Genomic DNA, 14,475 nt, shown 5'->3' on the forward strand with positions numbered 1-14,475 from the left:
GCATGTCCCTCAGGCAGGGCGAGGCATCCTACCTTGAGAAACAGCGCTCCCTTGGAGGCCAGGCCGTCGGAGCACCGCCCGTTGGGGTAACAGTGATAGGCCACATCCATGATGGGGTAGCGGCTGGCAAAGAAGAGGCCGCTGTTGAGAAACTTGAAGGTGCAGCAGCCTTGGCAGCCATAGACCCCGACATCGTACAGGATGTACTCGAAGTAGCCGTGCAGCTGGTCTTTCAACTTGGCGGCCGCCCGCTTGTCAAACACCTCCTGCAGGCACAGGAAGTCCAGGTTGGCCGGGAAGAAGGCCGAGATCTCGTGGTCAAAGGCCTCATCCGGGTGCCGCCTCTTGCGCGCGGCCGCCTTCTTCACCACCGAGGCCTTGTACGGGAGCTTGCTGTTGGTGGCGCCCGGCTCCCCGCTGCTGCTGTCCGCCCCGGCTCGCGCCTTCACCAGGGACTCCCTGGAGGCCGAGTGGCTGCCCAGGCTTCCCGAGTCCCCATCCCGCTGACTGTGGTTGGGTGTCTGGCCTCGTGAGCCCCTGCCAGCCTCGTTCCTGGCCTGGCCCCCAGTGGCAAGGTCATCAGCTTCGGGGGGCCGGCCCCCCTCATCACCACCGATGCGCACGATGCAGGCATCCTCAAGGCTGCCGCTGTCGGCCGGGTCCCCGGAGGCCAGGCCGTTGGCAGCCTCGTCACTGTGGTGACGCCCGCTGTCGCCCTTGTATTCCACAGAGGCCGTCCTCTTAATGCTTCCAGGGACGGCCCGGGCCACGCCATCACTGCCCTGTGGTGACACCAGGCTGCTGAAGCTGGCCGCACTGATGGACGTGTTGGTGGGGGAATCAATGTAGATTTTGATCTGGGGCCGGTTGGCCCCGTTGCGGATTCTCTGCCCGATCTCTTTAGCCCGTGCTTGGGTGTTAAAAACGTTGTTGAGCCTGGCCAGTGATTCAGGGAGGAGGCAGAGGTTGGCAGTGGCGAAGCAGAAGCTTTTGCCAGGACCTGTCCCCTTCCATTCGCTGAGCAGGGCTGCCCCACCAGCTGGGCCCTTGTCCTCCAGCCGGGAATAGATATAGGGCCGGCGGGCAGATTGCAGGGGGGACCAGAAGAGGAACCCAAGAAACGCGAAGGGCAGCGAGGCGACCAAGAGGGCCAGGTAGACAGGCGTGAAGAGATAGGAGCAAAGCAGCTGGAGGCAGCAGCAGTCGTCTGCCCGCTGGCGCGTCTCGTAGGTGGTGGGTATGAAAGGGGCCACGAGCCGGTCCACCAGCCAGTAGCATGGGAAGATGAGGGCCCAGGACACGGCGTGCAGGGCGGACAGACAGCTATTAGGAAAGGGGGTCGTGTACAAAACCATTGCAGCTCACTGGGTGCCGTGGCCGGCCCTACTACATGGTGTCTGTGGCGGCGTGGGCACTTTCCTGGATGGGGTGGGCGAGTGGGAGGACAGCTGAGGGAGGGGTCACCTCCTGGTGAGGAGTGACTCTGGATGGTCAGCGGCGAGTGTTGGCCAGCCAGTCATGGTTCACCTCAGCGGGCCATGCTGGGCCACCCAGGCCTGCGGCAGAACCTGCAAGACAGAAAGGGGGGGGTTTATTCATCTTTAAGAGGAGCAGGTCGAATGCTGGGGCCATTGTTCCTGCTAACTCTGTTCCTGCTCATGAGCAGGACTGTTCCAAGGACCAGGCCAGAGCTGGCAGGCTCACATAGGGGTGCCGGCACACCCTGTTTGCTGTATGTGTTTGGTTCTCTTGGGGTAAACAGCTTGGTGGCAGGACTGCCTCTAGCTGACCATCTTGACCTTGTAACCTAATTGCTTGAAAACTGGCCCAGAATTTCAGAGGAGCACAGCTTTGTGGGCACTCAGGAGGCAGGCTGGGGATCCCAGAGGATGCCTGGGCCTGACACTGGCCTGGAGCAGCCAGAAGCCCATCAGAAGCCAGTGGTGTGTTTAGAACGGGTGAGGGGTGAGCCTGAGTCAGAGGAGCTGCCAACATAGCAGCCCATCACCAAGTGCCTGCCAGATCAGAACGGAGGGGGAGCAAACTGCAAAGAAAAGGGGCCAGAGAGTCCTGGGGTAGAGGGCACTGTGGCTGGCAGGACCCCCAAGAGGAAGACCCTCCAACAACGATGCTCTTGCTGTGCCCCAACCTGCAGCATCAGACCACCTCTGCGGTCCCACCCCTGCTGACCCCTCACTCCCATCCCCGGGGCAGAAATCCCTGCCTGATGAGGATCCAGGCACAACCTGGCCCTTACCAACTTCCAGAATGAGCGGAGTTAGCCAGTTACAGGGACTTGGAACATCTCTGTGACTTTTGGAGAAGCTCCCTGGGGCTTCGAGGGTCTGGCCCAAGCTTCTCCCCTAAGCCGTTGAGATGAAGCCCCCGGGCCCAGCTGAGGCCCACAGCTGCCAGAATGAGTCCACCCCAGGTCCCGGTCCCAGCCTGTGTGGGAACAACAGTGGATCTCAGAGCAGGCCCCAGGGCCCCGCCTGGGAGAGGCTGCCAGGTGCATTTATTGAGCTGAATGTAGAATCAATAAAGACAAGAGTGTGGAGTGTTTACCCAGCCTCCAGGGACCCACGGGTGATCATTCTGTGGTGAAGCTTGTATAAGCATAACCCAGAGTTTTCATTACCACATCAGCTGGGGGATTCATTTCCTGCTGTCTCACTGACCCAGCCCAACTCCTGCCCTGGCACCATGAGGAGTCTGTGTGTCCATCTTGCCATCCACCCTGGCCCCACACTCTCTCTTCCTCCTGCCTCCCTGGTCATCCTGGGCAGGACCTGGGTGTCATCTGGACTATGCTTTCCTTCAGTCCCCACGTCCCGTTATCCCTCCTACCCACCCAAGCCCCCCTGGAGCCCCTGCACTTCACTCACTTTCTTGGCCTCCTCTCCATGAGGCCATCCTCCACGCGATGGCTGGAGAGTCTCCCTGTCTAATCTGACAGTGTCGCAGACACCTCAACCCCACTGAGGCCTCACTTGGCCCTTATTGGGAGTCCCGTCTCCTAGTGGGGCCTGCCTGTGTCTGCAGCCCCATCTCCCTTTGTGCTCACCTCCCACTCACTGGGCTGGGGATTCCTGTCCATGCCCTGCCATTTCCCCCACCTGCCCCTTGCCTAGCTCACCCCTTTTCTTCTAAGACTTAGCTTAGAAATCTCCTCCTCAGAGAGGCCCTTTTACCTCCTCTTGCCATGTGGCTTAGGCCCCCCCACTGGGGGCTCCTGTCCCCCTTGTGCGTGGCCTGGTCTCTGCAGTTCTAGATCATAAATGCTTGTGGGCCACAACCACCTCCCTAGCAGACCAGGGGCTTCTTGAAAGAAGGGGCTGCACTGAGGGTGCCGTGGGTCCTGGGCTGCACCAGCAGGAGCTCAGGAAACGGGGGAGGGAATGGAGGTCGGTCTTCGCTGCCTCCAGGCCCCACCGTGTGAGGGGGGAGTTTCCGTGATGCACGTCAGTCCCCAAAGCGCACTTCCAAGGCCACCATCTCCAGGGCTGACATGGTGGGGGCAGGGTGCTCACCCTGGACCAGAGCTTAAAGTCTACCGATGAACCTAAGCTGTGTGGCTTAGATGGCTGTCTCGTTCTGGAGAAGGCACGTTTCACGAAGATTTTATTTCTTCAGGGGAAATCACTTTGAAGCAAACACTGGAAAGTTATAGTTTGGAGAAGCAGGTATATCTACTCAGACCACAGCCGTCCAACCAGGAGCCCGACCAGGAGCCATAGGAAACGGCTCTTTCGCAGACAGATCTGTGCTGGGCCTTAGTTAAATCTGGGAAACACACACAACCTCTGCCTGGGAGCAGCGGGACCTTACGGCTTTGCTGGGTGCTCTAATCCTGCTTGGGGCAGGGCCCCTCACTCCGGTGTGAGCAATGAAGCTCACTGTCAAGGATGGTGGTTGGTGAGGCCAGAGGGCTGTCCACAGTGTCCCCATCTCCCTGACGTCCTGCTGGGGAGCCCTAGACCCAGCCAGTGCCTTCACCACCTCCCTCACACCCAGCCCAAGTCCTGTCTCTGAAGGCCAGGCCCTGGGTGGGGGGTGTCCCAACCCTGATCGCCTTGACTCTGAGGTCACCTGCTTCAGAGACCCTGTGAACTCAGGCCAGGCTACTGGGCTGGGGCCTTGAGACCAATTTTATAATGACAGTGGCTGAAATTGGAGGACTTGCTGCAAGTGTGCTGACCCTCAGTGCACTCGATCTCCTTTAACCCCACAGCAGAGCTGTGTCACCTCTGTGGCCCAGTGCTCAGAGAGGCTGGCGGCTGTCCAGAGTCCTCCCACGCCTGCCATCTGACGTACTCATTTGTTCTTTCTTTAAAATTCCAGCAATTCCATTTGAATTTAACCTGGAGTCGGGGCAACAGCCCACTTGCTCTCCCACACAGGCTGATGGGTTGGGCCGCTCTCGGCACACGGCGGGTACACGTACAGGCACACGTCACTGTGTGGAGCCGCTGGCTTCAGACTGGCCAGAGTGAGAGCTACAGGAGAGGACACAGAGCTGCCTGGACCAACTGGGTCCAGAAGAAGAGCTGCAGGTCCTGTCCTCGGGGGGGAGGGAAGGTGAGATGGGGTCTCCCAAGCCTCCCCAGCTGCCAGCAGACCCTGTGATCTGCACCAAGGTGCTGATGGTAGGGGTCCCAACATCAAAGGGCAGGCCCCCTCTCAAGTCTCCCTTTGCTCTTTCCCCCTCATCTCTGTGGCCTGAGGTCACCAGCCCAGCCAATACCATTTTCACCTGAGCACCTGCCCCCGCCTCCCTCCACTGTCCTCCTGTCTCAGTCTCAAGCCACAAGCCCTAAACCCACAGTCTGAACGGTGGTCAGAACGAGCTTCCTAAACAATCTAGTGGTAGCCTCCCTTTGGGGGTCCCATTGTCTTGGGGGACAAAAATCCAGTCTCCCAGTCTCTGTCTAGGGGCCGTTTGTGCTCCTGCCCCCACCATCCTCTTTCCTCGCCCAGCCCCCACTCCGGGCTTCTCCAGCAGGAAGGGCCTCCAGCACCTCAGGTGTGCACTGCTGTGTGACCTCCAGGCGCGCACTGCTGTGTGACCTCCAGGCCTTTGCACCTGCTGGGCTCTCTGCCTGAAATTCCTCTCCTGCCTTGTCTATCAGCTCCTTACCCTTCAGGGCCCAGCTGAGATGCCACCTCCTGGGAGGTAGGGGGGATTCCTTGACCCACTCAAGGCTGCCTGTGACCTTTCAAACCCTCTCCACATTGTGCTGTCATCCTGCCAGGAACTGGAGCTGGTCAGTATCCGGGTCCCACCAAAGAGCCGAGAACTCCATCAGGACCCATGTCTGTTGCATGGCTGAGCCCAGGGCACGGCCCCGCATCTTCGTGGAGGGAGAGAACAAATGAAAAAAACGCCTGAGTGAGGAATGAACAGGCCCTGCTGCCTCAAGGGTGAGAGGCTGGGAAGGTGGAGTGGGTGGGGTTGTCTACCCTGGAGGAGCACTGTCAATCCGCGTCAGGAGTCAGGCTTGGCTGAGCCCTGGCTATGAAGACAATTCTGGAGAAAGGATTTGGGAGGAGAGAGTCTGTTCTGTTCACATCTTGCTGCCCTCCAAGCAGAACTGGTCCGTGTTCCACAGGGTGGCCATAGCTCCATATAGGTCAGAGGTCTCACTTCATAAGAGGCCTCCTGAGAGAAATTCCCAAACCTTCTGTTCTCCTGTGTGGCTCGTCCCCACCACTGGCCGATCAGGGTTGGGATCTGCTATTATCTGAGACAGGGCTACTGGGGGTCCCGCTTCAGCTGCCCTGTGTCCTCCTCACTCCTGCTGTGGCCCCAGAAACCCTTCTGGGCAAGTTCACTCCCTAGCCCTGCCTGCAGTGGCAGTAGGTGGCCAGGCCTGATCTTTCTGCCTCCCCTAGGCTGGTCATAGGAATGTTTTTGGTCCCTACTCAGGCATCGATGGGTTTGAGGTGGCTGTTAGCTCAGGGGACCAATAGGCAGTGGTGGCACCATGACAGTCCTCTAGGATGTGGCAGATCCGAGCATCCCAGCCCTTCCTGCTGGCCATCTTAGCCCTTCGTGGCTATCCTGGGTCCCCTTGTCCAGAGCACCTCATCTGCCTCCTCTCCTGTAGGGCCCTGGACAGGAGCCTCCAGGTGCTGCCTGCCTGCCCTGCTCCTGCCTGCAGTCCCTGCATCTACACACAGAAGCTGCTGACGCAGTTGACACAAAAGGGATTGCCACCAATGGAGCCGATTTCTAAAGCTCTGTGGTTAATTATTTTGTCTCAGCGAAATGAAAGGAGGGTAAACAAACAACAACACATTAATTAATCTAATCTGCACTTTCCCCATGAAAGAGGAGAGCGAGAGTTAAAACATTGGAGACTGGCAACTTCTCAGAGAACCCTAGAGTCCTCGGGGGGTGGCAGGGCAGGATGGAGGCACACAGCTGCCCAGCCCGCACCCCGTCTGGGCCCCTTCTCTTGCCTGCGCCCCCTTGGCCTGGTGGGACATTGTGGGTGGCCCGGCCCAGGCTCTGTCTCTGGGTGAGAAACGCCTTCTCCTCCATGCCCCCATTCTCTGCTTCCATGTCCTGGGGCTGGCACCTTTGCCAAGCAGAGTCCACCATGGGCATCTCTGATGGGGCTGACAGGTCCCTCAATTGAAGGCTATGTGTGCTGAGCTGTCGCCACTCAACCCCCTAGGCTGGATTGCTCTTTCAGTTTCCTATTTTAAAGCTGACAATCACCCCTGAGTTTAGCCCCTTTGCAAATCCTGGTGTGGCTTCCAGGGTTACTCAGAATGCCCTCTGTCCCAATACCATGGTCTGAGAGCTAGGCTGGAGTCCCAGACACCCTCAGATCCTCACGGTCCCTCCTGAGCCCTGTGGTCAGTGTGGGGGGCCACACAGTGCCCCAAGGGAGGGCTCCTGGGAGTCAAACTCTCTGTCCTAGAACTAGAGACCCCAGACACGCACCCTCACCCCCAGCTGCATTGCTCAATGCTCAGCTTGGACTCAGGGGTCAGGCTGACCTGAATGAAATCCTAGCACTGGAGTCAGGCAGCAAGAGCCTCTGTCTCGTCATCTATGACACGGGGGTAGCAATACCTGCCTCCCAGGGCTATCATGAGGATTAAAGGGGGCCAGGAGCCGGCCCAGTGGCGCAGCGGTTAAGTTTGCGTGTTCCACTTCGGCGGCCCGGGGTTTGCTGGTTCGGATCCTGGGCGCAGACGTACTCACTGCTCATCAAGCCATACTGAGGCCGCGTCCCACATAGAAGGACTGGAAGGACCTACAACTATGTACTGGGGGCTTTGGGGAGGAAAAAAAAAGAAGAAAAGAGAAGATTGGCAACAGATGTTAGCTCAGGGTCAATCTTCCTTAAAAAAACAAAGGTGGGGGGGCGCCAGGCCAATAACATGGCCCGTAGGGATGTTTTCCTCCCTACCTTGTAGGTCCTCCCTGACCCCTGAGGTTGACCGCTATGTGCCCTGTTGGCTCTCCCTGGCCTGCAGATGCAACAGATTTTGAAGATGGAACAAGCTGTGCCCTGTTGGTTCTGTGCCCTGTTCTGGGACAGCCTGAGCCCACCCACTGAACTTCCAGGTTCCTGACTGACCTGCAGTGCCTTCAGATCCTCAGACATGCTGTCCATACTGTTTAGGCTGCTGGCCTTCACTAACTTGTTCCTCTCTCTGCAGCAAGAACTGGACTGGGCCTGACTGTGACAAGGAGACGGGGCTGTGGAGCCAGGATGGACAGAGGGAGCAGAGAACTTCACAGGTAGACCCAGGTGGGAGGGGAACTTTCCCAGGGAGGTTTGGGAGCCCAGATGACCCTAAGTCCAGACAGGAGAGGAAGAGGTGGTGGGTCAGGTCCTGGGCAGCACCGGGGAGGTCACAGGGCTGGCCATTCCTGGGCAGGTGTGGGACATTGCAGCAAGTAGCTCCACACCACACCTGCTCCTGTGGGTTACTGATGATCTGTGCTGACCTGTCAACACCAAGACACCTAGTTGCTAACCTGTGACCTGCAAGCCACCACAGCATGGGAAGGGGAGACTCAGATTGCTCAGAGGCCTGAGCTAAACCAAATTCCCTCTCCTACACACTATCCTGAGGGCTCGGGGCCAGCTGACGTGCCATCCCCCTGGGAGGGCATCTTCAGGAATAGCGCCTGGCCAGGCCTGGTCCTATTTGGGTGTTGAAGGTGGGGGGAGGGGTGGGTAGGTCCCCAAAAGCCTTCGTGGCAAGCTGCAGCAGACAGGACCTCTGCTACTGGATGCCAAATAACACTGGCACCAGGACAGCCATCCCACTTCCCATCTCCCTGGGAAATGGACCTGACATGCGAGCTGGTCACAAGACGTGCTGCACAGAGGCTCAAAGGGTCCTAGGTGGGTGCTGACTTTGAATTTGAATTACTCTTGCAGCAGGATAGTGAGCAAGCCAGGCCAGTTTTGCTAGCCGAGGCAAGCCCGGGCCCCTCTGAGAAAGCCCGCACCATCTTGAGGGATCTCTAAGCCTTGGGGGAACTTCTGCGAACTTGATGAGGGTCAGGAGTTGCCCTATTTCGGGGCTAGGATGGAACCTGTCCCTTCTTCATGACGCTTCCATCTGGTCCTCATGCCTGCAGAGCCCTCTCTTCCCAGCAGCAGGGGTGGGAGTCCTGGAGCAGAGGGACCTCCTCCCATCTTCTTGGTGTCCACAGGCTCATGTCTAAACAGGAGCTGGGCCAAGCCCCAGGTTTCTTCAGGAAGGGCCAAGAGGATTACTCCAATCCAATTACCTGAATGTGCTTGCATGCGCTGGCAACATGAGATTGGGCCAGCCCATTTCTGCCTGGATGCCTGCTTGGCAGGGGTTGCCATGGCAACATGAGCTCTGAGCTGCTGAAACTTGGAGTCAATTCGTCGCTGGGAGGACAGAAAGAAAGACTGAAGAGGATGCCTTTCTGAGTGATGCGGGTCAGACAAACCCAGGCTAATCCCTGAAAGCCACAGAACTGGGTTCTGGAGTCTGAGGTCTGGCATGAACGTGTGCTGTAGTGGCGATGCCCACTGACACAGGTGTGCCAGGTAAATGCCTATTACCCTTCTAGATCCAAAGCACCTGCCTCCTTCCCCTGAAGCCCTCCCCAATCTCCCCTCCCTGCCCTGCACACCCCTTCACCAACTGTCCCTCTAATCAGGCATGTGCCTGTTTGCACATCAGGCCCCCCCTACCAGCCTGGAAATTCCTGATAGTCTTGGGCACCAAAACAGGCCCAAGTCCTCACCTGCTCCACCTCTCTGGCTGTGGCAGACATGCTTGTGTCTGCCCTGCTCCAACCCAAGGGGAGGGCAGTGAGCCACACTAGGTCAATTGGCACCACAGCTCCCTGATCCCAAGGTGAATGGTCATATGACCTAAGCTCTCCCTGGAGCTCTTACTGGATCCCTCAGGAAAGAGGTCTGCATTTTCTCCGAGATGGAAGCACTGAGAGTCTGAAGCTTCCGGAGCCTTCCTTGAGAGTGAATCTAATTCAGAGGAAAACAGACGTTAGGACTGGAAGGAGAGAGGCCAAGTCCTGGTGATATCTGTGAGCTCCAATTTCCCTGTGCCTGAAGCCAACACAACCCCCAGACTTTCTAACTAACGAGTGAGCAAATCACCCTTTTCTTTGCTCTAGTCACTGTGAGTTGGGTTTCTGTCACTTGCCACCTCAGGGATCCTGTCTAAAATATACCAGCTACAAGATCTTTCTAAAACTCAATTCTTGTCAGTTCCTTTCCTGCGCAAACCTCCTGTGGCACCCCCTGGCCTGCTCACTGGGCAAACGGGGGGCCTCCCTCCTGAATCCTCGAAGGCCCTGGGTGATCTGGTGCCTATGATTTGTGCCCAGTGAGCATTCCTCAGGAGACAGCAGTGCAGATGTTACAAGCACAGTCTCTGATGTCAGACATGCTGGGTTCAGGAGCCGTAGTTTCCTCCTCTGTTAAGCACACATAACAAAAATGTCTCAGTGTAGTTGGAGACGATGCATGGGCAGCACTTAGCGCAGTGCCTGCCACATCTCTGGTGATATTATTTTTATTACTACTACTACTGTTAATTTCCTTGCTGCAAAGGCCCTCGAGATACAGCTAGAGCCTTCAAAATTTCCTCCTTGATAGGTTAGTTGCTTGACCAAGAGGGTGCCCTGCTTTCCCAAACGAGGGGCAAGGATGGTGTGGGGGACATCAGCCTCCATCTCCTGGCAGGCAGGACTGTCTGTTGCGGGCTGCCCGAGTCACAGGCCTCTGCACAAGCCAGGTGCAGGTAAAGGGGCCATAAAATTTTCACATAGAAACTTTCCAAGGGAGCTATTAATGCATCATGTGGTTTCTGAGAATAGGAACAGGCTGCAAGCAGCTCTGTGGCTCTCCTTCAATTAGCCAGCCTTGGCATTTCCATGTCAGAGCTCAGAAAGCCCAGAGGAAGCCGAGTCTGGCGTGACTGGAAAGCAAATCTCAAGTCAGGTTGGAGGTGATTGTGCCAGGGGTGCCTGAACCAACCTAATGTTTAGAATAGCAGTACCGGCCGGCCCGGTGGCTTAGTGGTTAAGTGCGTGCGCTCGGCTGCTGGCAGCCGGGGTTCGGATCCCGGGCGCGCACCGACACACCGCTTCTCCGGCCATGCTGAGGCCGCGTCCCACATCCAGCAACTAGAAGGATGTGTAACTATGATATACAACTATCTACTGGGGCTTTGGGGGAAAAAATAAATAAATAAATAAAATTATAGAATAGCAGTACCCCTGGGTCCAGGACCTTGTGCTGCAGTGACACAAGAGCATGGGCTCCATCACAGGAGGGGGCTGAGTTTGAAGATCTGGCCACCCTACCCTCCACTGCCTGCCATTCCAGAATCATCTATTGCTGATGGAAAAGGGAGCCATTAAGGAGAAGGCTGGATGGTGGCTGGCCCGTAAATCCACACCTGAGCCATCCTGAGCGGCACCTTCTCTCATTCCCACCATCCCTTGTATTATGCTCAAGAACCTGCCTGCAGCCAGATCTCCCTGCCTAGTCTGCTGGAAGCTGAAGCCCACAGGGCTCCTGCCAGTCCTGTGCTCCCGTGGAGGCTGAGCCCGGGATCAGGAGACGCTAGGGGGTGAGGGCTTCCTCCATGATGAAAAGCAGGTCTGAGATCACTCTGTTCACAGGGTCTTCTCCCTATGGGCTTTGACAGGGCAGCTGCAGGGCAGGACTGGACAGGCAGTTGTGACTACTAGAAAGGAGGCTTCAACATCCTCAAGCGAGGCCCAAATCAGGAGGCTACATGCCAACAGCTGAGCATCCAGGTGGGCATGGGCCTCCTACCTCAAGTGCTCTGAGCCTGCCCAGGTGCTGAGGTCTGTGCCTGAGTTGGGCGTTGCAAATAGCCATAAGCAGGAGATGCTAGAACTCCCCAGCAGGTCATATCACCTGTCTCAGGTGAGCTCTGTGGGGTCTACTGTGTGACGGGCTGAGTGCTACCCCCAGCATATTCCCAGCTGGCCAGAGCCACCTCTGCCCTCAGGAGAGAACCTCCTCAGGGATAGAGAACAAGAGGAATCTTGCTTCTCTCATGCTCTGCGGTTGAGGCTTCTGTCCCAGCAAAGTCTCTGCTTCCCTGACACAAGGGCTGATGTTAATGGTTTATGAGCTGAACAAGGCTTGGAACATACTTTGCTTAAGAAGAAATGACAACATACTTTCTGTGGGAGTAGAACTTTAAATACAAGTCCACACAAATGGTAGGATTTATGCAGACCCAGTGCTCAGCTGCATTTCAAGTACTGCCTTTCCTCCTGGAATGGATTGGCCGACTGAGCAGTGTGCAGGCATTTCAAGGCACCAGAGAACACAGATGAAGACGACAAACCTTCCTAAAACAGAACAGACTTGCTAAAATTCTTCTGAAGGGAATCATTTCACATTCAGCCTAAAGTTTTCTACGCAAAAAACATTTAACAAACTGAGTCCTAGAGGAGAATTTATGCAGAGATTAAAAAGCCAGTCAGGGCCAGCCCCATGGCTTAGCGGTTAAGTGCGCGCGCGCTCTGCTGCTGGTGGCCCAGGTTCGGATCGCAGGTGCGCACTGACACACCGCTTCTCTGGCCATGCTGAGGCCACGTCCCACATACAGCAACTAGAAGGATGTGCAGCTATGACATACAACTATCTACTGGGGCTTTGGGGGAAAAAATAAATAAATAAAAATAAAAAAATAAAAAAAATAAAGCCAGTCAGTGCAAATGTGTAAATAAAATCAGACGTCAGCATCTCACCAACCCTCCCTGCTGCCCTGGGCAGCTGGGCCTGAGGGCCGGATTTCTGGACCAAGGCCTCCCCCTGAGAAAGGATGCCCCAGCTCAGGCTGAACCACCGGCTGCTTGCTTGGGGAGGCCTCCGACTTGCCTGTGGGGCTGCCCCTCACTTGCCTGTGAGGGCTGTGAAGGGGCTGCTCCAGAATCTATAACTGGGAAGGGATGGGGGCTGTTAGAGTCTGTTGCCTGGGGGGTGGGACTTAGACCTTCATTTGCATAAGACTATGAATTAGTCATTTGTCCGCTGGCGCAGCAAAGAGCAGCGGGGAAAAGATCATGGCTGACGGGTGCGTGCCACGGCTGATGAGGGGCAGGGGCAGGGGCAGGGCAGCAACTGTTAAGCTGGGAGGCTGAGGGCGCTCGGCATCCATTGCCTATGAGTCAGATGCAGCACTGTGACTGCTCGGGGGTATTTCACAGCAAGGGCCCTGGGAAATTTCTGGGGGCAGAGCCTTTGCTTTCTAGGTGTGTATATTTGAGTGTGGGGGTATCCTCCTAGAGTTCCTAGAACAGGAAAGTGGTGGGTGGTGTGTGGAGCAAGCAGCGAGCAAGGGAGGGAGGTAAGGTAGAGAGTCAGAGAGAGCTGAGAGTAGGCATAAGGGAGGAGGAGTCACTCAGGAAGTTCTACCTGCCAGGCCACGCCCTCGAGGACCCCCAATGACCCCCAGATCCTAGACTGCAGCCCTGGAGGAGACACTGGGGGGAGGAGCAGCTGTGGAAAATGGGCCTGAGAGCAGGATCAGATGCATTCACTTACAGTTTATCCCTAGTTTGATTTGTTTAACTTAAATGCTTAGAATGTCCAGTTAGCATCCACCTACACCATGCAGACCAAGCTAGCCTGGAGTAATCCTTCCGCTCAGAGCAGTGAGAGCCTAGTGCGTCCTCGCTGGGTCTGTCCTGCACTCTGGGAGGGCTGAGTGACCCTCTGGCTGGCTGGGGGTCTGGGCAGCCACCCAGCTTGAGGCTACCTGCACCACCCCCACTGCTAGACAGAAGGTGGACAGGGCGTCTCACCAGGCTTTCTGGTAAAGTTTTGGGAAGAAAATTTCCAGAACAGAGGTCAGTACCAATGAGAAAAGAGTCTGTGCAGTTTCAACTAGATTTGCTTTAAGAAATAGGCCCGGGCCAGCCCCGTGGCTTAGCAGTTGAGTGAGAACGCTCCGCTACTGGCAGCCTGGGTTCGGGTGGCCGACGCACACCGACGTACTGCTTCTCCGGCCGTGCTGGGGCCGCGTCCCACATACGGCAACTGGAGGAGTGTGCAACTATGATGTGCGGCTATCTACTGGGGCTTTGGGGTGAAAAAAAAGGAGGAGGATTGGCAATGAATGTTGGCTCAGGGCAGGTCTTCCTCAGTAAAAAGAGGAGGATTGGCATGGATGTTGGCTCAGGGCTGATCTTCCTCAAAAAAAGAAAAAAAAAAGAAAAAAAAAAGAAATAGGCCCAAAGGGAGGTTGAGGCTGCTTTTTTTTTTTTAAAGATTTTATTTATTTATTTTTCCCCCAAAGCCCCAGTAGATAGTTGTATGTCATAGCTGCACATCCCTCTAGTTGTTGTATGTGGGATGCGGCCTCAGCATGGCCTGAGAAGCGGTGCGTCGGTGCGCGCCCGGGATCCGAACCCGGGCCGCCAGCAGCGGAGCACGCGCACTTAACTGCTAAGCCACGGGGCCGGACCAAGGCTGCTTGATCCTCATCTGTCCGTCAGCTCTCTGCCCCTTGGTCCCGGGCCACTGTCCTTGTTACCTTCCGGCCCTTGGGACTACTCCTTCTCGGAGCCCTTTGTTGTCCCCTCCTCCCCTGCCTACCCCTTGGGAGCTGGACCTTCCCCTGCCTCTTCTCTCTTCTCTTAGTTGATCCCTCCAGGGTCACCTGTTCCTAGGTGACAGCCCAGGCATCTCCTGATCTCTGACCCTATGAATTTGATTGACAGCTCTCCATCTTCCCCTAAAAGTTCATCATTCCTCTTCCTCCAGTTCCCCCAACACCAGCTGTCTCCCGAGTAGTCCCCTGGCCCTGAGCTTCCTCCATACCCTGCCTCCTCGCACCAGCCCACGGTTCTGCCTCCCTAACCCCTTGTATCCATTCCCACAGCCATGCCCAGTTCAGGCCTCACCCTCTCTCACCTGGACACTGCAATAGCCACCACCTGGTCTCCCTGCAGCT

At 56.5% G+C, this 14,475-nt stretch overlaps 1 protein-coding gene across 3 annotated transcripts in view; it reads right to left on the reverse strand.

Annotated features, from left to right (window-relative positions):
• The window catches only part of SMPD3 (sphingomyelin phosphodiesterase 3), a 32,978-nt gene that overhangs the window by 13,070 nt on the left and 5,433 nt on the right, over positions 1–14,475 (reverse strand). For all 3 annotated transcript variants that reach the window (XM_058528100.1, XM_058528099.1, XM_058528098.1), the window contains exon 3: positions 33–1,568. In XM_058528100.1, coding sequence (XP_058384083.1) covers positions 33–1,355 — 1,323 coding nt within the window. In that variant the 5' untranslated portion in view covers positions 1,356–1,568. The remainder of the gene's footprint in view (positions 1–32; positions 1,569–14,475) is intronic.

This window comes from Diceros bicornis, chromosome 32, assembly GCF_020826845.1.
Source record: "Diceros bicornis minor isolate mBicDic1 chromosome 32, mDicBic1.mat.cur, whole genome shotgun sequence".
NCBI lineage: Eukaryota > Metazoa > Chordata > Mammalia > Perissodactyla > Rhinocerotidae > Diceros > Diceros bicornis.